At 37.8% G+C, this 15,337-nt stretch overlaps 1 protein-coding gene across 17 annotated transcripts in view; it reads left to right on the top strand.

Moving 5' to 3' along the window:
• MYT1L (myelin transcription factor 1 like) overlaps positions 1-15,337 on the top strand; it is a 320,395-nt gene that overhangs the window by 206,783 nt on the left and 98,275 nt on the right. For 14 of the 17 annotated variants that reach the window (XM_017745019.1, XM_017745023.1, XM_017745032.1 and 11 more), the window contains one exon: positions 6,098-6,471. In XM_017745019.1, the coding sequence (XP_017600508.1) occupies positions 6,098-6,471 (374 nt within the window). The remainder of the gene's footprint in view (positions 1-6,097; positions 6,472-15,337) is intronic. The other 3 variants (XM_017745030.1, XM_017745028.1, XM_017745020.1) reach the window with 1 other exon arrangement.

Below are 15,337 nucleotides of genomic sequence, written 5' to 3'. Positions count from 1 at the left end.
GCACCGCGAGCCTCTCCGGCTGCCCACAGGCCTGCTGGGGGGTTCCGAGGATGGTTCCATCGGATCCAGGATGGCCGTGGCCTGGCCCGAGCAGGGCCTGGGCTGGGCCCGCTGGCCCCCGCACGGGGCCCGCAGCCACCTGTCCCAGCACTGGAAACGAGACAGAGCCTCTGCCTCAGGGTTTACTATTCTTAAGTGTGCATCACAGAGGCGGTCACAACTTTAAGTGGCTTAAAGAATTGTCCATATTCAAACTGGCCAGCTGATAGGTTCTGTTAGGTCATAGAGGAAGCTGTAAGCACCCCTTTGCAAGAACATCCAGGACTATGCTTGCTAACCTATGACAATATGATAAAGTTCCACCTCACAGCCACTTCAGATACTAAAGTACTTAATTTAGTGTTTCTGATAACCTCTTTAGGTATTTGTGTCACAAATTTTTAGATCCTATTCCCTACCAAATGTTTTGGTTTCTGTTAAATTAAATTCTCTCATGAAAAAAAAGAATGAGAACAGTGTTACTGAGGACACTTTTTAATTTAAAAATTATTTCATAAGATTTTTCAAAGTGCTACTAAGAAAGAAAAAGTTAACAATACTCCAAGAAAAATATTATTCAGATTTAGAGCATAACATTGGCATCATCTTATTTTTCTTCACTTGTATCTTATAGCATGAGGCATCTGAAATACTAGATTTAATAGAAAAGAGATACAAATGAAAAAAGAATGCTGGTAAACATGGCACGTAAGAATTACTTTATCCAAACTAGGTATTTAAAGTCTTAATAGTCATATAACCTCCCTTTCTCATTTTCTTGTTTTCCTCTAAGAGGAAAACCTCCTCCAGATGAAGGTGTCATGTTCCAACTTGGGTGTGTGAGTTGGCGTATCGTGGAGGGAAAACTGTTGGTCAGTATCTGATTTAGAAAATCCCTTCTATTTCCTTGGTCCTATGCTATGTATATTTAAATACATATGTTAATTGTTCTAGATTAGAAATAATAACCATACTAATTATACTGGAAAATATTTTATATTAGTAATAAAATATATTAAAAATCAATGTGTTCAACTCTAGACAAGAAATATGTATTTCCTGAACAATGCTCCTACTAAATATATCAGTGAGTAGTATCATCAAGTTTTTAATGGAGAAAAATTGCATGAGAGTTAAAAAAATACCACAAGTCATCTTCTAACTAAGGAGTATAAAATGATATATTATTTCTTCTATTTCTTCGATTATTAATGTCTATATGTCCTCTTGGAGATTATCACTATGAAATTCAACAACATTCTTTCCACAAGAATTATTCATGACAGATTCCCAAAACCAGAGGTGACTGAGACACACAGCAAAGCAGTGTAGAATATTCAAAAGTGTGTTTCAGGAAGCCCAAATATATACCCTGCTGAAAGCCAAGAGAGCTGAAGCGTGAGGAGAAAATAAGACAAAGACAGCTGACCAGGGAAATACAGGGAGCAATGAAAGAACGGATAAAGGCAGACACGACACATGAATCAATGCGGTCAATGCTCTGAGCAGGGATAAACAAGTCTAAAAATAACCAAATAAGGGGATGATCACAGGACCCAAAATTGAAAATGTAGAGAAAATTGCAGAAGCTGTAAGGACAAACAATAACAGCTTTCACAAATATATGAGGAACAAGAGGTCAGTGGGAGAGACTGTAATATCCATATGTGGGGAAGTCAGTGGCAGAGGCTGCTGGGAAGCCAGCGCAGCCTTTCCCTTGGTGTGCTCTCTGGAGAGACCACAGGGAACATGCCAGAAACAGAGAGAAGTGTCCTGAAGGCAGAATCTGAAAAATTAATGAAACAAAGGATGAGAGCGGAGCAGGTTAAGAAAGAAAAAGAAGAAAATAGGGCAGCTTGACAGTAGGCTTCAGGTCTGATGGCCTGTTTCCCAGGTTTCTGAAATACATGGTGAAGATTTTTTTAACTCTTTCAGTCTATGAAGTCTACAGCACATTGGGTATATGTAAGCTGTGTGAGGTATACAGCTGAAAGGCACAAGGAAGCCAGTGCAAGCCAGCCTTATAAAGGTTTTATATGAAAAATCAGCAATGGTTTGTCAAGTATAAATCCAAGTACAGACAAAACCAGGTTCAGGGTTGTGGAATATCTGGTACAAATTAATTAGGAGAGTTGACAAAGGCTGAGTTGAAGTTTACTAGTGATATGACAAGGAGTAATGGTTAGAAGTTGGAAGAGGAGGAATTTAGGCTGGATGTGAGGAAGAAATTCTTCGCTGTGACAGTGGTGAGGTATTAGAACAGGTTGCCCAGGGAGGTTGTGGATGCCCCGTCCCTGGAAGTGTTCAAGGCCAGCTTGGACAAGGCCTAGAGCAATCTAGTGTAGTGGAAGGTGTCACTGTCCATAGCAGAGGGGTTGGAATAGATAATCTTTAAGCTCCCTTCCAACCCAAACCATTCCGTGATTCTATGAACTGGTATAACCCTTGGAAAAGTTATATATTTCCAAGCCTTAGTGTTGGACCCAACCATTAAAATATACAAATACTTGTTTCTTGTAGCTGCTGATGTGTCCTCAGTTTTAGGTGTATGAGCAAAGACACTGAGAATAGATTCATAAAGTTATAAACTAAAGTCAAAGTTCACAACTTCGCTTGAATAGCTGAGTTCCAAATAGTTACTTAATGAGATTTATAAAAGCATCAAAGTCATTGGGCAGCTAACTGGAATTGATTTCCATTGCCAGTTATGCACTTTCCAGGGGGGCCCTGAATCCCAAGTAATGCCTTAGATTCTCACAAACTTTATAAAATATTGTGTAGAAGACCATAAAGATATGAAAAAATACTGAAGATGACAAAAAAGGGCAGTGACAATTTCTTTCTGCCTTTGACCAATAATTTGTATCTAAAAAGTCATGCAGTTCTTCTTAGTTGTCAAATACAAAAATTAAACAACAGTTCAAACCAAAATAGATGTATTTGTTATCCCCCTGTCCTCTGCTTCACTTCTTACACTTTTGTGAATTCCAAAAGAGATTGTTGTGGGGCATTACTAGATGAAAGCTGTTAAAAGTATTTACTGTTCATAAATGAAAAAAGATTGGGCCAGGATGGAGTTAATTTTCTGGCTTTAGTGTGACAAAATGTCCAATGTCAGATGGGGCTTTGAGCAACCTGGTCTAGTGGAAGGTGTCTCTGCCCATGGCAGGGGGGTTGGAAGTAGATAATCTTTAAGGTCCCTCCCAACCCAAGCCATTCCATGATTCTATGAAAAATTCGAGTTTTTATGAATGCTAGTGGGGAAAAAAGTTACACATCTGTGGGTGCCCTTCTAGTTCAGAGCTACCTGAAGTGTCATCATTACCTCTTACAATGTTCTAAGAAGGTTATAATAAGAGGAAGAAAAAAATCCTGGGGATTTCTGGGGGTAAGCCTACTCACATCTTTGGAAATAAATACCAAGATTTTAAGAAAATACAATTTAACAAATAATGGCATTGGAAAAAGCTATAGTGAGGGTAGTATGCCTCCAAAAGAGAAGGAACAGAAACCAAGAAAGCAAAGACACAACCATTCAGTAAATGTTAACCTGTTCCCTTAAATCATACTGAACTGATACACAAGTTTCTAAAAGCTGCCTGAGCCCTAGGATGTGATCCACTCTTTGTTTTCCAGGATGCAGCCTCTTTTAGACACCTAAATGAAGCAGGTTCCTCCCTGATTATCCTTCCATTTTCCTTGGCACGACACACACTCTGAAATTCCAGTTCTGAGGACAAATTCTTCTGCCTTCTTTCAGAGCTCCATGTGGAGATTTTAAAGAGGCAGCTGCTGAAACACCATAGCACCAGGGAAAGCACCAAAATAAACCTGGAGTAGTCAGAACTACAAGAAACAGTGCTTCCCTTTCGCCCCTGGTTTTGTGCAGTGTCCAGACCAATGGATATTGAATTCCTGTTTCTGTCTTGACTGTGATGATGTGGGATGTTTTCCATGGAAAACCTACATTTCCTCTTGATTCTGGGCAGCTGAGTCCTGACCAAGAGGAGGACTTCACAGGACAAGAGGCAGGACAGTCATTTGGCAATGAACTGTAGTGGTGATCTAGGACAGGGATTTCTTCTATATTTATAGGTTGTACTTCAAAGTGTCTTTAGATAGAAACAAATGTAGTCCAAACAGAAAACACCAGAAGCTTAGGGGTTGCTACTTTTCGGGTTTAGGGCTCTTAAAATTAGTGAAGATTTGGGCTTTTGCTCACCTGTTGCATCAGAGTTTCTTGCTTCCAAGTGCACCAGGGCTCATCTTCTGTAAGAGGATGCTCTTCCACAGAATATGCCACATGACCTGCTGGATGGAGCATGGCTCTGGAGTCTGGAGGTTGTCGATCTATTCCCCCTCTAGCTTGTATCACTAGGCCCCAACTTAGATGCTGGTGTCTGGAATCCGTATCCCACTAGGACTACTACCCTACTCCCAAGTGAGGTGCTTTGGAATCTGGCTAGACGGACGTACTTAAAATTTATGCCATATTTCTCTCTAGTGTTAATGGAGACAGGTTATTTTAGGCATGCTGGATTAGACTTTAAAGACACCTGTTGTCCCCACAGAGGGAGAGGCACCTGTGTTGCACGGAGAAGGTCTCCTGTAGCAGGTTTTCCATGAATACTGTCTTTTGTGACTCTGTATGTTCATTAGATATGTGTGTGCCAGGCAGACTGTGGTTTGAAATTTAGGTAAGACAATATCTAAGTTAGGCACTTAAATAAAGTAATTGGGTGCTTAAATAAATTTGTTTTTACCTAAGTAGCAGTTTAAGTAATTGGGATGCATAGCTGCTGGTATGCAATTAAATTAGACCAAGATCAAGACTCTGAGGACGCCACACAGGGCACATCTGTAGTACTAAATGTGGTGAAGCCCCAGGTTTTTCAGTGGTCTGTCAACAGAATATGAAGCATTATAAGAATGGAAGAAAATAAGAGGGCCTCGGTGTATTGGGATAAAGGGAGAAAGACTAAAACGTGAAAGGGGAAGTCATTAGTAGATATGCAGAAAAGGTTATAAAGAACAGTGTAAATATCCCAAAACTAGTTAATCACAGAAAGAAGGCTAAAAACTGATACAGCTTGAGTAATATTTATAGTCACACAATTAAGAAGTTCAAAGATGAGGTTCTTTGAACAAAAAGTAATGTGTGTGTGCAGTCACTCTGCACAGAAGGTTACAGGGGTTACACAAGGGAGATCAGGTCCAACAAACACAGATTATGTGACCTTTGAGAAACAGGTGGCTACTCTGGTAGAGTACTACTCTGAAATACTATTTCTGTTACACTGCATTTAAATACATTAAAATGATCAATAAGGAAGGGGTACTCAATTTTTTAAAAGTCTGACTTTCTTCATTGACAACAGATTTTGTTTATTGTTTGATTTTTTTGATATGAGAACACTTGAAACACTAGCCATGATAATTATTGGGGTTGGTTGTGTTGGGGAGCTTGTTTTCCCATTTATCCAGCCTTGTAACATATAACGGAGAAAAAAAGTGGAGAATTTAAGAGTGATTCATTATTTTTTTATTATTATGTTACTATTTATAATAATAATAAACAACAACATTCAGAATATGATCATATTTTCATTATTTAAACTTCATTGAAACGTATCTTAACTGCACACAGTCAAAATACTGAATACTACAAAATTATGAAGCATTTCTTTATTCCTGATTGTTGTACTGCTAGCTACAAGTAGGACAAGTTTGCTGGTTTTTTAACTATATTCATCTGCTTTAGAACGGAGTGTAACATGCCAAAGAGAAAATAGAATGAGAAGGAAAAACACACATTTGTATCACTTCTGAAACTGTTACGCTGTCATGTATGTGTGACATTTTCAGGCAAATAATAGTCACTTGCATTTTCACAGGTTTTGTAAGTGTCCTCCCCCTTGGTTATCATTGCCTAAACATCATTTTACTTTGAAAACATGCATTTTGAGAACAGCAGCTGATCATGATGTAGAATTAGAATATATGACTAAATGAAATCTGGAGGATAGTGTAATAATTTGCATCTTTTATTTTTGAACAGTGTTTATGGCTGTCCGTTGGCAAAAAAAAGAAAAACACAAGATAAACAACCCCAAGAACCAGCCCCCAAAAGAAAACCCTTTGTGGTTAAAGCAGACAACTCTTCAGTAGATGAGTGCTATGAGACTGATGGAACAGAGGAAATGGATGAAAAGGAAGAGGAAGAAGAAGAAGAGGATGAAGAAGAGGAGGAATATTCTGACGATAATGAGGAGCAAGGTGATGAGGAGGAGGATGATGAGGAGATAGATCGAGAAGAAGAAGAGGAGATTGAGGAGGAAGAAGAGGAGGATGAAGAGGAAGGTGAAGATGTGGAGGATGAAGAGGAGGAGGAAGAAGAAGAGGAGGAAGAAGAGGAGGAGGAGGAAGAACGTGGTAATAATCAGAGTATTAGTAAAAAGTAAACAATGTGTGTTTTCTGGGTTAATCTTCCAGTGTGGTGTGTGAGGATTTAGCTGTTCAGTTCTCATTAAAACTAATGGAAGTCATGCAGTTAAATCTCTGTGCTCCACACTGAAAATATACCCCGCTGTGTTCTCTTAACATTTATTTTAATAAGTCTATCTTCCAAATATTTTTTAATACACCAGCACTCACATTTCAAACAAGGAGGGTGGAGGTGTGTCTGTGCTAAAAATGCTTGCATAAAATGTAATCCTAGTAGTGGATTAATGCATGCAGTTACCAGGAGAATATTCACAAAGGTAGAAGCAAAGCATCAGCTGCAGCTGGGTGCCTGTACTGATCATTTGCACGTGTATTTGCTAGATCTGTTTATACAATGTCAACAATTGCCCACATAAATTCTGTCACAAGTTTGCAGATAATTTTTGTGAGCAAAAATACCTCTTCCCTTCAAAAATTTTGCCCTATACTTTTCCCTACTCCAAGAAAGTATTCAGAATTAACTATTATAACACACTTTGGTTCTTTTAGACTTGAATTCTGTGTGCTTTAGTTGATTCTATTAAAATGTAGTGAGTGACAGGTTTACATAGATAACGTCTTTCTAAAATGCGTCTATTTTTGTTACCATGCCATGGCATAAATGCCGTTTAGACATACAGGTTACTGATAGTAACCAAATTAATGCAGTAGCAATGTGATTAGCCTATTCAACTTTCTCTTTTTTTGGGATATTTGACTTCATATAATACTTTCAAAATATGTAATCACTGTCCATTTACTCCATATGCTGATGACAGACATCATAATGCTCTGGGGTGAAATGAAGGAATCATGCAAAAATTAATGAGCTATCTAAAAAGTATTTTGTTCCCATTTCCAGGGAACACGTTTTTGGTTGGGTAGATTCACCTTTCTAACCAATAAAAATATAAGAAAAGCTTTCAGCACTCCTCAGTTGGATTCCTCTTAGGAACCAGGTATGAAAGTTGTATGACTTTTGTTTCAGCATTCTGTAAGGTCAGATCTTAAATCTTAAATAAAGACTTTGGAAGTATTCTTTCCATTTGGGTGAGATGGTGGCCAGCTGGGTGGCTATCAGAGTTTTCTCAGATACTGCATCTGTAGTGTTTCCTCAATTGCCTAAATTTGCCACAAAATTGGTAGAGAATAAATGGTCAGTCTAAAAGTTGCATGAGTTTGATGCAACAGGGAAGTAATTTCCTTTTGCAGGGAACTCTGCTGTTTCAGAACCTGGAAGAGAAGCTGTGTTAGATCAGGCTGATGTGCAGCTGCTGTTGCTCTCTTGATGAGCAAGTGCAGGATGTCCAGCAGTTTCTTTAACAAATAGTGGTGACTGAGTTTGTTGGTGCTTAGATTATGGTGCAACTGCTGTGATTTCAGTTGACATTTAAAACTTTGAATCTACACTATCAAAAATGATAAAAGTAAAAAAAAAAACAAAGCTAAAGCAAAACTCAAGAGCTCAAGAAAATTGCTTCTGGCAAGCCAGCAGGCTTGATACTCAGTTTATTTTTCTATGATAATGAAACACAGTGGTTTACTTATTCCAACACAGTTACACATGCAGTTAGTGGTCCTAATCAATGTGAAGAGGCTGACATTGTTTTTTGACTGCTTTCCTTCCATATATAGTAGGCTGTGGTTAAGAACTGCAAAAAATTTACAAAGGTACCTCTATTAGCTGCTCTGCATATTACTTGAAATTAAAATTTATGTAGGTCAAGTTTTTCTTAGGAACTCATTCTATTCCAGTAACAAAACAAATGTACATTAATAAACAAATATATGTTCTATCTAAAAGATTAGTCATTAAGAAAAATTCCTCATAAAAACAGAAATGTGATAATAGAATTTTATATGAAAAGTATTTCATGATCCTTTTGAGTGTCAACATAGTAATCAGTATGCAACAGTCCCAGGTGGAGCAGAGATGATTTACAAGGAAGAGTTGCTAGCAATTAGTGAGGAAGATAGTATGGAGTTCCTTATGTCTATGCCAGAGTAGAGAGTGATAATAGTTTGGTTTTGGTGAGGTCTAGAAACTAATCAATAAATCATATTTTTTAAAATAGTTTATTTCCTGTTGTTTCCAATAGGGATAATGATGGTTCACTTTATCTTGCTTGTAACATAACCTGCATTGGTGAAATTTGGACGGCTGATTTTCCAGGAAAAAAAGGTGCAAAATTAGGTGTCCTTAAACTACATGGTCTGAATATGACTCTTGCCTTTATCTATTGACTATATGGAAAATTAGATCTGTCAGCTATGAATTTAGTTGATTTAGCATCAGTCACTTGCTGCTCACTACAAGTCTCAACACAATATAGTAGCAAACCATCTTATAAGTCACCTTAGCAGGAAGTCTTAATGTGTCTTAGTATTCCTATCCCTAGAAACAAAATGCAGAATTGTCCACTGGTCACCAGGATGCCTGCACAGTTTTCGTATAAGTTTCTGTCACTAGTGCTGTAGATGATGGAAGTTCAGAAAATTTCCAGAAGTAGCTATAGTCTAGGTGAACAAAACAGTTAAAATTGTAAGTATTGGTGACAGAAGAATTTCATCAGCAAGTATAGGATAGGATAGGACTATAGAGGCAGAAATGGGGAGAGGGGAAAGGGAGAGGGTGGGAGGGTGTGAGGTATTTTACCATTTCTTAGGTCAAATTCAGTTTTCTAGTAGAAAAGGGTAAATCCTGGGAAACTCAAGTATGTCACTGGTGTGTCCTTGCCCATTCCTGTTTTGTTTAAAGGAATGGGAATTTTGGATGAGGTTCTCAGAAGATAGAGATAATATACAGGTAATGAAGGTAAACAGTTCTTATTGGAAATACTTGGGCATTCACTGAAACCATCACAGCCTTTTTGAAAATCACATTTTGTAGCCTTGTCGCTGGTAAACTAAAGGACTTGGAGAACATAGATATATCCTAACAGTCTCGTAAATCTCAAAATATCAATTTAAAAGGAAAGAAAACAACAAAACTTTTTTAGATGAATCCTAAGTTCTGTGCTTGTACTTCTGTACACAATCCTTTGAACCAAAATTCATGTTTTAAACTCTCTGTCAATGGCTAGCATATCCTCTTTAAATTTCCGTTAAATCTGAATCTCTTTGAAGAGCAGGTATTTATCCGTCTATCTATGAAGAGACTTGAGAAGCCCTTATGTTCAACACAGCCACTAAATGAAAGATGAGTCTTTCTGATTTTCCTTCTATCCCAGGAAAAAAAGGACAGATAGAGATGACCTGTGTTATGATAACCTAACCTGTAAATTGAAACACAAATGGGAAGGAGTGAGAGTAAAAGCTACTTTTGGAGCACCCCTTCTTTGTGATGACAAAGAACCTTTGGATTAAAAACTGAAGTGTGCATTCAATTTGCAAAGCAAACCGAAGTACCTTCTTCTGAGATGAGCTTGCTTCAGGTAGTTGGATCCTAAAGACTCTTTCACAATGCTTTTCCATTTAAAAAAATCTCCCATAGAGGGACTCCCAGAACAGATGTTCCAAGGACCATTTAGTCCATACCACATGAAGACATTCAAAATGCTTGTACTCTGGCTATTTTCTAATCAGGAGCAGGAGGAGTTAGGTTGATTCTAGACCTAAGGAAATTTAATACATCATTTAAATCATTTCACAGATGATGCTACAAAAACTATTGCAGTTTCTTAACAGGTGAATTGTGAGTCTTTTAGATGCTCCCTTACATTTTCTATTGAACTCAAGGTAGTTGGCATAACCAGTATACTAATATGTGATATTGCACCTAATTTTTCAAGTGAAATACACTTCAAAAATAGTTGTAAACCACAGATAGCAATGTGCATTCAAAGGAGACACAGTACAGGTTTTTCTAATAAGAAAAGCTCGCGCATGGACATAGAGATAGACATTCTACCTATTTTCATATTTCATAGAATCATAGAATTATTTAGGTTGGAAATGACCTCTAAGATCATTTAATCCAACAATATTTGTTTAAATTGTGGGATTGTTTTTAAAAATCTCATAATAGGTTTGTGTTTTTACTTTCATTTGCATGAATTCAACACAGACAGACCCTCAAAATGTGAAATCCACCTATCAGCTCTATTAAGATTGTTAGTGCCCTCCACTATCTTCCTGATCCCCTTAGCAGACTGCATCTGAAGCACTTGGGTCCTGTAAGCAAGGAGACGCAAACACCAATGTAAAAGATGAAAGAAGCCCATGTGCTGAGGAAAGCATGGTGGCACACAGCTTTCCAGCTGTGCATGCTGCTGAAAACACTCCTGATAAAGTAAACATCTTGATGAAATGATGACAACGTGTCTGTATTGGGAAGGTCATCTGTCAGCCTGCTGACCACTAATCATATTCATTTATTTAAACTGTTAGCAGGAAAGCGGTCATCTATTTGGTGAACACAGTTAGGTGTTCAGTCTTAATCAGAGCAGAGAGCTACACTCACGTGTACCTCACAAACAAAGCACTTAATAGAAGTAAATTCTGTCTTTAAATTAAGAGGCCAGAAAGCATAATTTCACTGCTTAGGACAATGTATATGGGAAAAAAGTATCTTTTTCAGGGCCAAAGAAGACTAAACAAATACCTGATATTTTCATAATGCAAAGCAGATTTAAACTCTTTGCTAGTAAACTTTACCGCTGTACTGTACCTTGATAAAAGAAAATAGCCTGTGCTTGGGATGTCTCATACCCTAATAATAACAACCTGAAGAAAAGAAAAAAATTAGAGTTGCTGCTGGAAGACTTTTATCCTGGCCATTACATTCTTCTCCTCTGGATAAAAAGTAAAAGCCTTTTTGGTCTAGTTACCAAGTGCTCAAGCCTGGGAGTTTTTGAGTAAAGCCTCAGCATAAGAACTTTTATTGATACTGAGATCAGCTCAGTTGATTAGAGCACAGTGCTAATAATACCAAGGTTGTGTGTTTGATCCCTTTATGGGCCATTTTCTTAAGAGTTGCACTAGATGATCCTTGGGGTTCCCTTCCAACTCAGAATATTCTGTGAATCTGTGATACCTTCTTTTTCCATTGAAGAAGCAAGCATGGATTACAACATGTCCTGCTGTTTAGCTGTTTATATGTCACACTGAGAGATTCAGACTCAGCATTTTCACTAAAAATTTTTGTTGGAAATAATGCAATTGAAAAATATGGAACTGGTAGTTCAGACCTGGAAACCTACCTGGAGAAGGGTGGGGAAACAGCTAGCTGGTAAATACCCCCTGGATACTTCTAGTTCTTGTGGAAAAAGTTCGGATCTTTTAATTACTGTTGTAATGTGTTTGTGGTTGGCTGGTTGGTTGGTTGGTTGCTCGGTTGGTTTGTTGATTGCTCGGTTGGTTTGTTGATTGCTTAAGTATGACTCAAGTGTTAGTTTAGTAAATTTTGCTTTTTGCTGTGTTCCATGCTCAAGGTCTTTACTATACATAGACAATATAATTTAAACTCATTAAACAGCATTATTTAAACATTATTTTTTAGTTCTCTGAAGTAAGATTGGGTCTGATACTGAGCTTGTTTGCATCAAGGCAAATCAAGAATAGCTTTATGTCAGTAGTGTTCCATTTATGTGAGGTGGTGTGTTGCACATGTCATCCCTAGCTTTTCCTCCCTTTGAAGAACTGTTTTAGAAGACTTACTTCTGTTTGAATGTTTAACTCAGAAGCTCAGTAAACCTTCTGGGCTGTGTCTGGAAACTTACATAGCCCTCTTCATCTTAGCTTCCACATTTAAAGTTAGGAACGTACTTAAGTATCATTCTCATTTAGAGGTTTACATATTTAACTCCCTTGCAACAAATAAAAGGCCTTAAATGATAATGTGAAATATCTGATCCTTCAAGAGCAAATGATTCAGTTATAGCTTTCTGCAGTGTAAAGAAATTATTCACCTTTGATGAGACAGTTTCTAGATCTCTGTCATACACAACTTCAGTTGATGTAAGCAGAAATTCTGTAGAGGACGTTGGGATACTTAAAGAGTTCAGGGTCTGAACTGAAGGCCTTAATAAAAGCATCAAGGAACACATTCAGCACCACATCTGATTTCAGTGCTGCTTTATTCTGAAACTGTTTTACATGGCATGGGGCTGCTTGTTTGTATTTTTAATACACTAACCCTTTACTTCAGTGTTAGCTGAACATGAAATGTTAGGCCCATTGTACCGGCAAATTGTTTCAGGGCTTATCTGTGACCAAAGCTTTCTCTAGTCTTGCCAGAGCAATAGGTCTGCAAAGGAACCATGTCTCAGCAGTGCTGCTTTGGATTCTCACAGATTGCAGTCCTCAAGAAGAGGCTGCCTTTTCTGCATTTCTATTGCATCCTTCTGTCTGCAGAAAAATGCTGAGTGGATCCTTGATTTTTCCTATTTCATTTGTTGTCTGGCAAGATCTTACAGTAAAATTAGTTCTTTCTGGAATTAGATGGATTGGAGAAGAAATTAAAGTGCTGTAGTCTTAGAGCTGTAGCTCTATCCTCACTTAGACTCTCTGTAACCTGTTCATCGCCAGTGATCTCCTGGTTTTGGCACAACTGCGCCAAGAAGCCAGTTGGTTATACGATGTAGTGTTTTAAAGAACCAATAGTTAACTCAGTTATGTAGCAGGTCTTTGCATCCATATTTGTAAATGACATTTTGACATTTTTGTAGAAGGTCTAATATCTGGAATATATCACTTTTAGAAACATATTCAGGGGTTGTACAGAACTGAACTCCTCATGATCTTTCTTTTAATTCCTTTGTCTTTCACAGTGCTACTTCAAAGGGTCCATTGCCCACACTGTACTGCACCTTACACAGTGACCACAGACTCTGTGTGAATCCTTCTTGACACTACAGATGTAATGATTCTTTAAAATAACTTTTGCTTGGTCAGTATTACAGGTTCCTGTTTTTCCTCTTGTGTTTAGAGTGCAGCTCTAAGAGCAATTTTGATGACCCTATTAATTCACAATTCCCACTGGGCTTACAGTGTTTGTCCTAAAAGAGTGAACACAAATGGTAACTTTTCACCCTGAAAAGCAGAGAACTGTATTTGGTAACTGTGGGAGTTAATTTTGCCCTACTACAGGTCCTCCAGGAGATAACGAAATAAAATTGCAGACTGGATTGATAATTTCTTCTGGTCCATGTCCATTCTCACAAATCAAATTTGCAGTTCTGGCAAATGCCTCAAGTCACAGAAATTTTGTTTAACTGAAATATATAAACGTAACAAAGAATTCTTTTGAAACAAAATGTGTAATGAACATATATATGTAATCTTGAATACTTTTGTATTATGAGAGCATTTCTTCTTTATTTTACAAGTCTCAAAACAAATGAGGTTAGTTCTTTTGTCACTTACATCACATATGACATTGTCCTTTTTTACTGTAAGAAACACTTGCCCTACTGTAAATTAATATATTCTTCAGATTTTTTTATTGAGAGTAGACTCTGGGAGCTATAATTACTGAGCTGGACATCAAGGAAGACCAAGTCATTAGCAGAATACAAAGAAAACTAATGATAGGAAGGAAACCACATAAAGGAGGCTGGGTTTGGTCACTGTTGAAATCCTCAGAATTATGTGGTACATTGAGGCTTCATGCAGAAAGTAAAAGTACTGAAAATAGTCACTAAGCATGTCAAATATCCATACCACCACATGGAAACTGTGGCAGTAAATATGCAGTAAATATTATTGCTTTAGCAAAAATTTGTGGTGGATCTGTCAGAGAAAGTTAACAGGATTGACAGCTCAAGACTTAGTGGGGGTTTATTAGGTGAACTCATCATCTGATAGTTCTGTCATCCCAAAAGCTTAATTTTGCAGGCTATACTACTCTATAGGAAGGGTGAGTACTAGTATTGCTGTGACACTAAAGGAGAGCTGAGCTTACAATTTCAAAAACTGACAAATCAAGCAGGTATTTTCTTCCTTGTGCTCCACAGACATGGATTACTGACAGAACAAGGGCAAGGTCTGTGTGGCATGAACACTTCCAATCACCTAACACAGGAGTGTTTATGAAGCTGCCCAGGCCCACGTCAGACTAGGGTTCTGTCAGTACAAAGCATGTGTGGTGGGATTCCTTACTTGTCATATGTACTTTAGGGCAAGCTGTGCAACTGCTTTTCTTCTGATTTCTATTGTATCAAATCTATTGTTTGACAAACTGCCTCCACTTATTGTAGAAGTTCTGTATAAACAAAATACATCTGCTAAACAGTTTCTTGGACATCCTGTAAAGAACTGGACTGAACTTTTTACAGAATACTGTCATTCTGTCTTCTGCAATAATTAAAGCATTGTTCAACTTCAAAGGCTGGCATCTAGTGGAAAGTTAAAAATTGTTTCTTCTTTTATTGCAATGTTTTGAATAAAACTTTGCCCTCAGGTCATTAAGAGAAAAATATATTTTGTAATGTAATAGTGGACACAGAGAATAATAGATCATTAGTAGGAATGACTGTTAGGAATATGGCTGGACTTGGACTTACAGAAAATATACTAAAGTTTATAGTAGTATTTGTTTATTATCTAGTGAGCACAGTCTGTGAATGTCCTTCCCTGAAAGTACAGCCAAAAAGGGCAACTTTTAGATGAATAGAAACTGGAATCTCGGCTAAGGATCCTGTTACATTTGTGGAGTGAGATAAATGTTTCACAATAGAATGGAATGAAAATACTGCCCCTGTCTGTAATGCATGTGCCTGAGTTAAGTGTGACAAGTGATGCCAGGGTTCAATGCCACGTGTCCTTCTTTCCTAACACAGAAGGTTGGAGACTAGACCAGTGACTGCTTTGTGTA

Source organism: Corvus brachyrhynchos, unplaced genomic scaffold (genome assembly GCF_000691975.1).
Source record: "Corvus brachyrhynchos isolate BGI_N302 unplaced genomic scaffold, ASM69197v1 scaffold116, whole genome shotgun sequence".
NCBI classification, from domain to species: domain Eukaryota; kingdom Metazoa; phylum Chordata; class Aves; order Passeriformes; family Corvidae; genus Corvus; species Corvus brachyrhynchos.
This window is presented reverse-complemented; position numbering and strand designations above follow the sequence as displayed.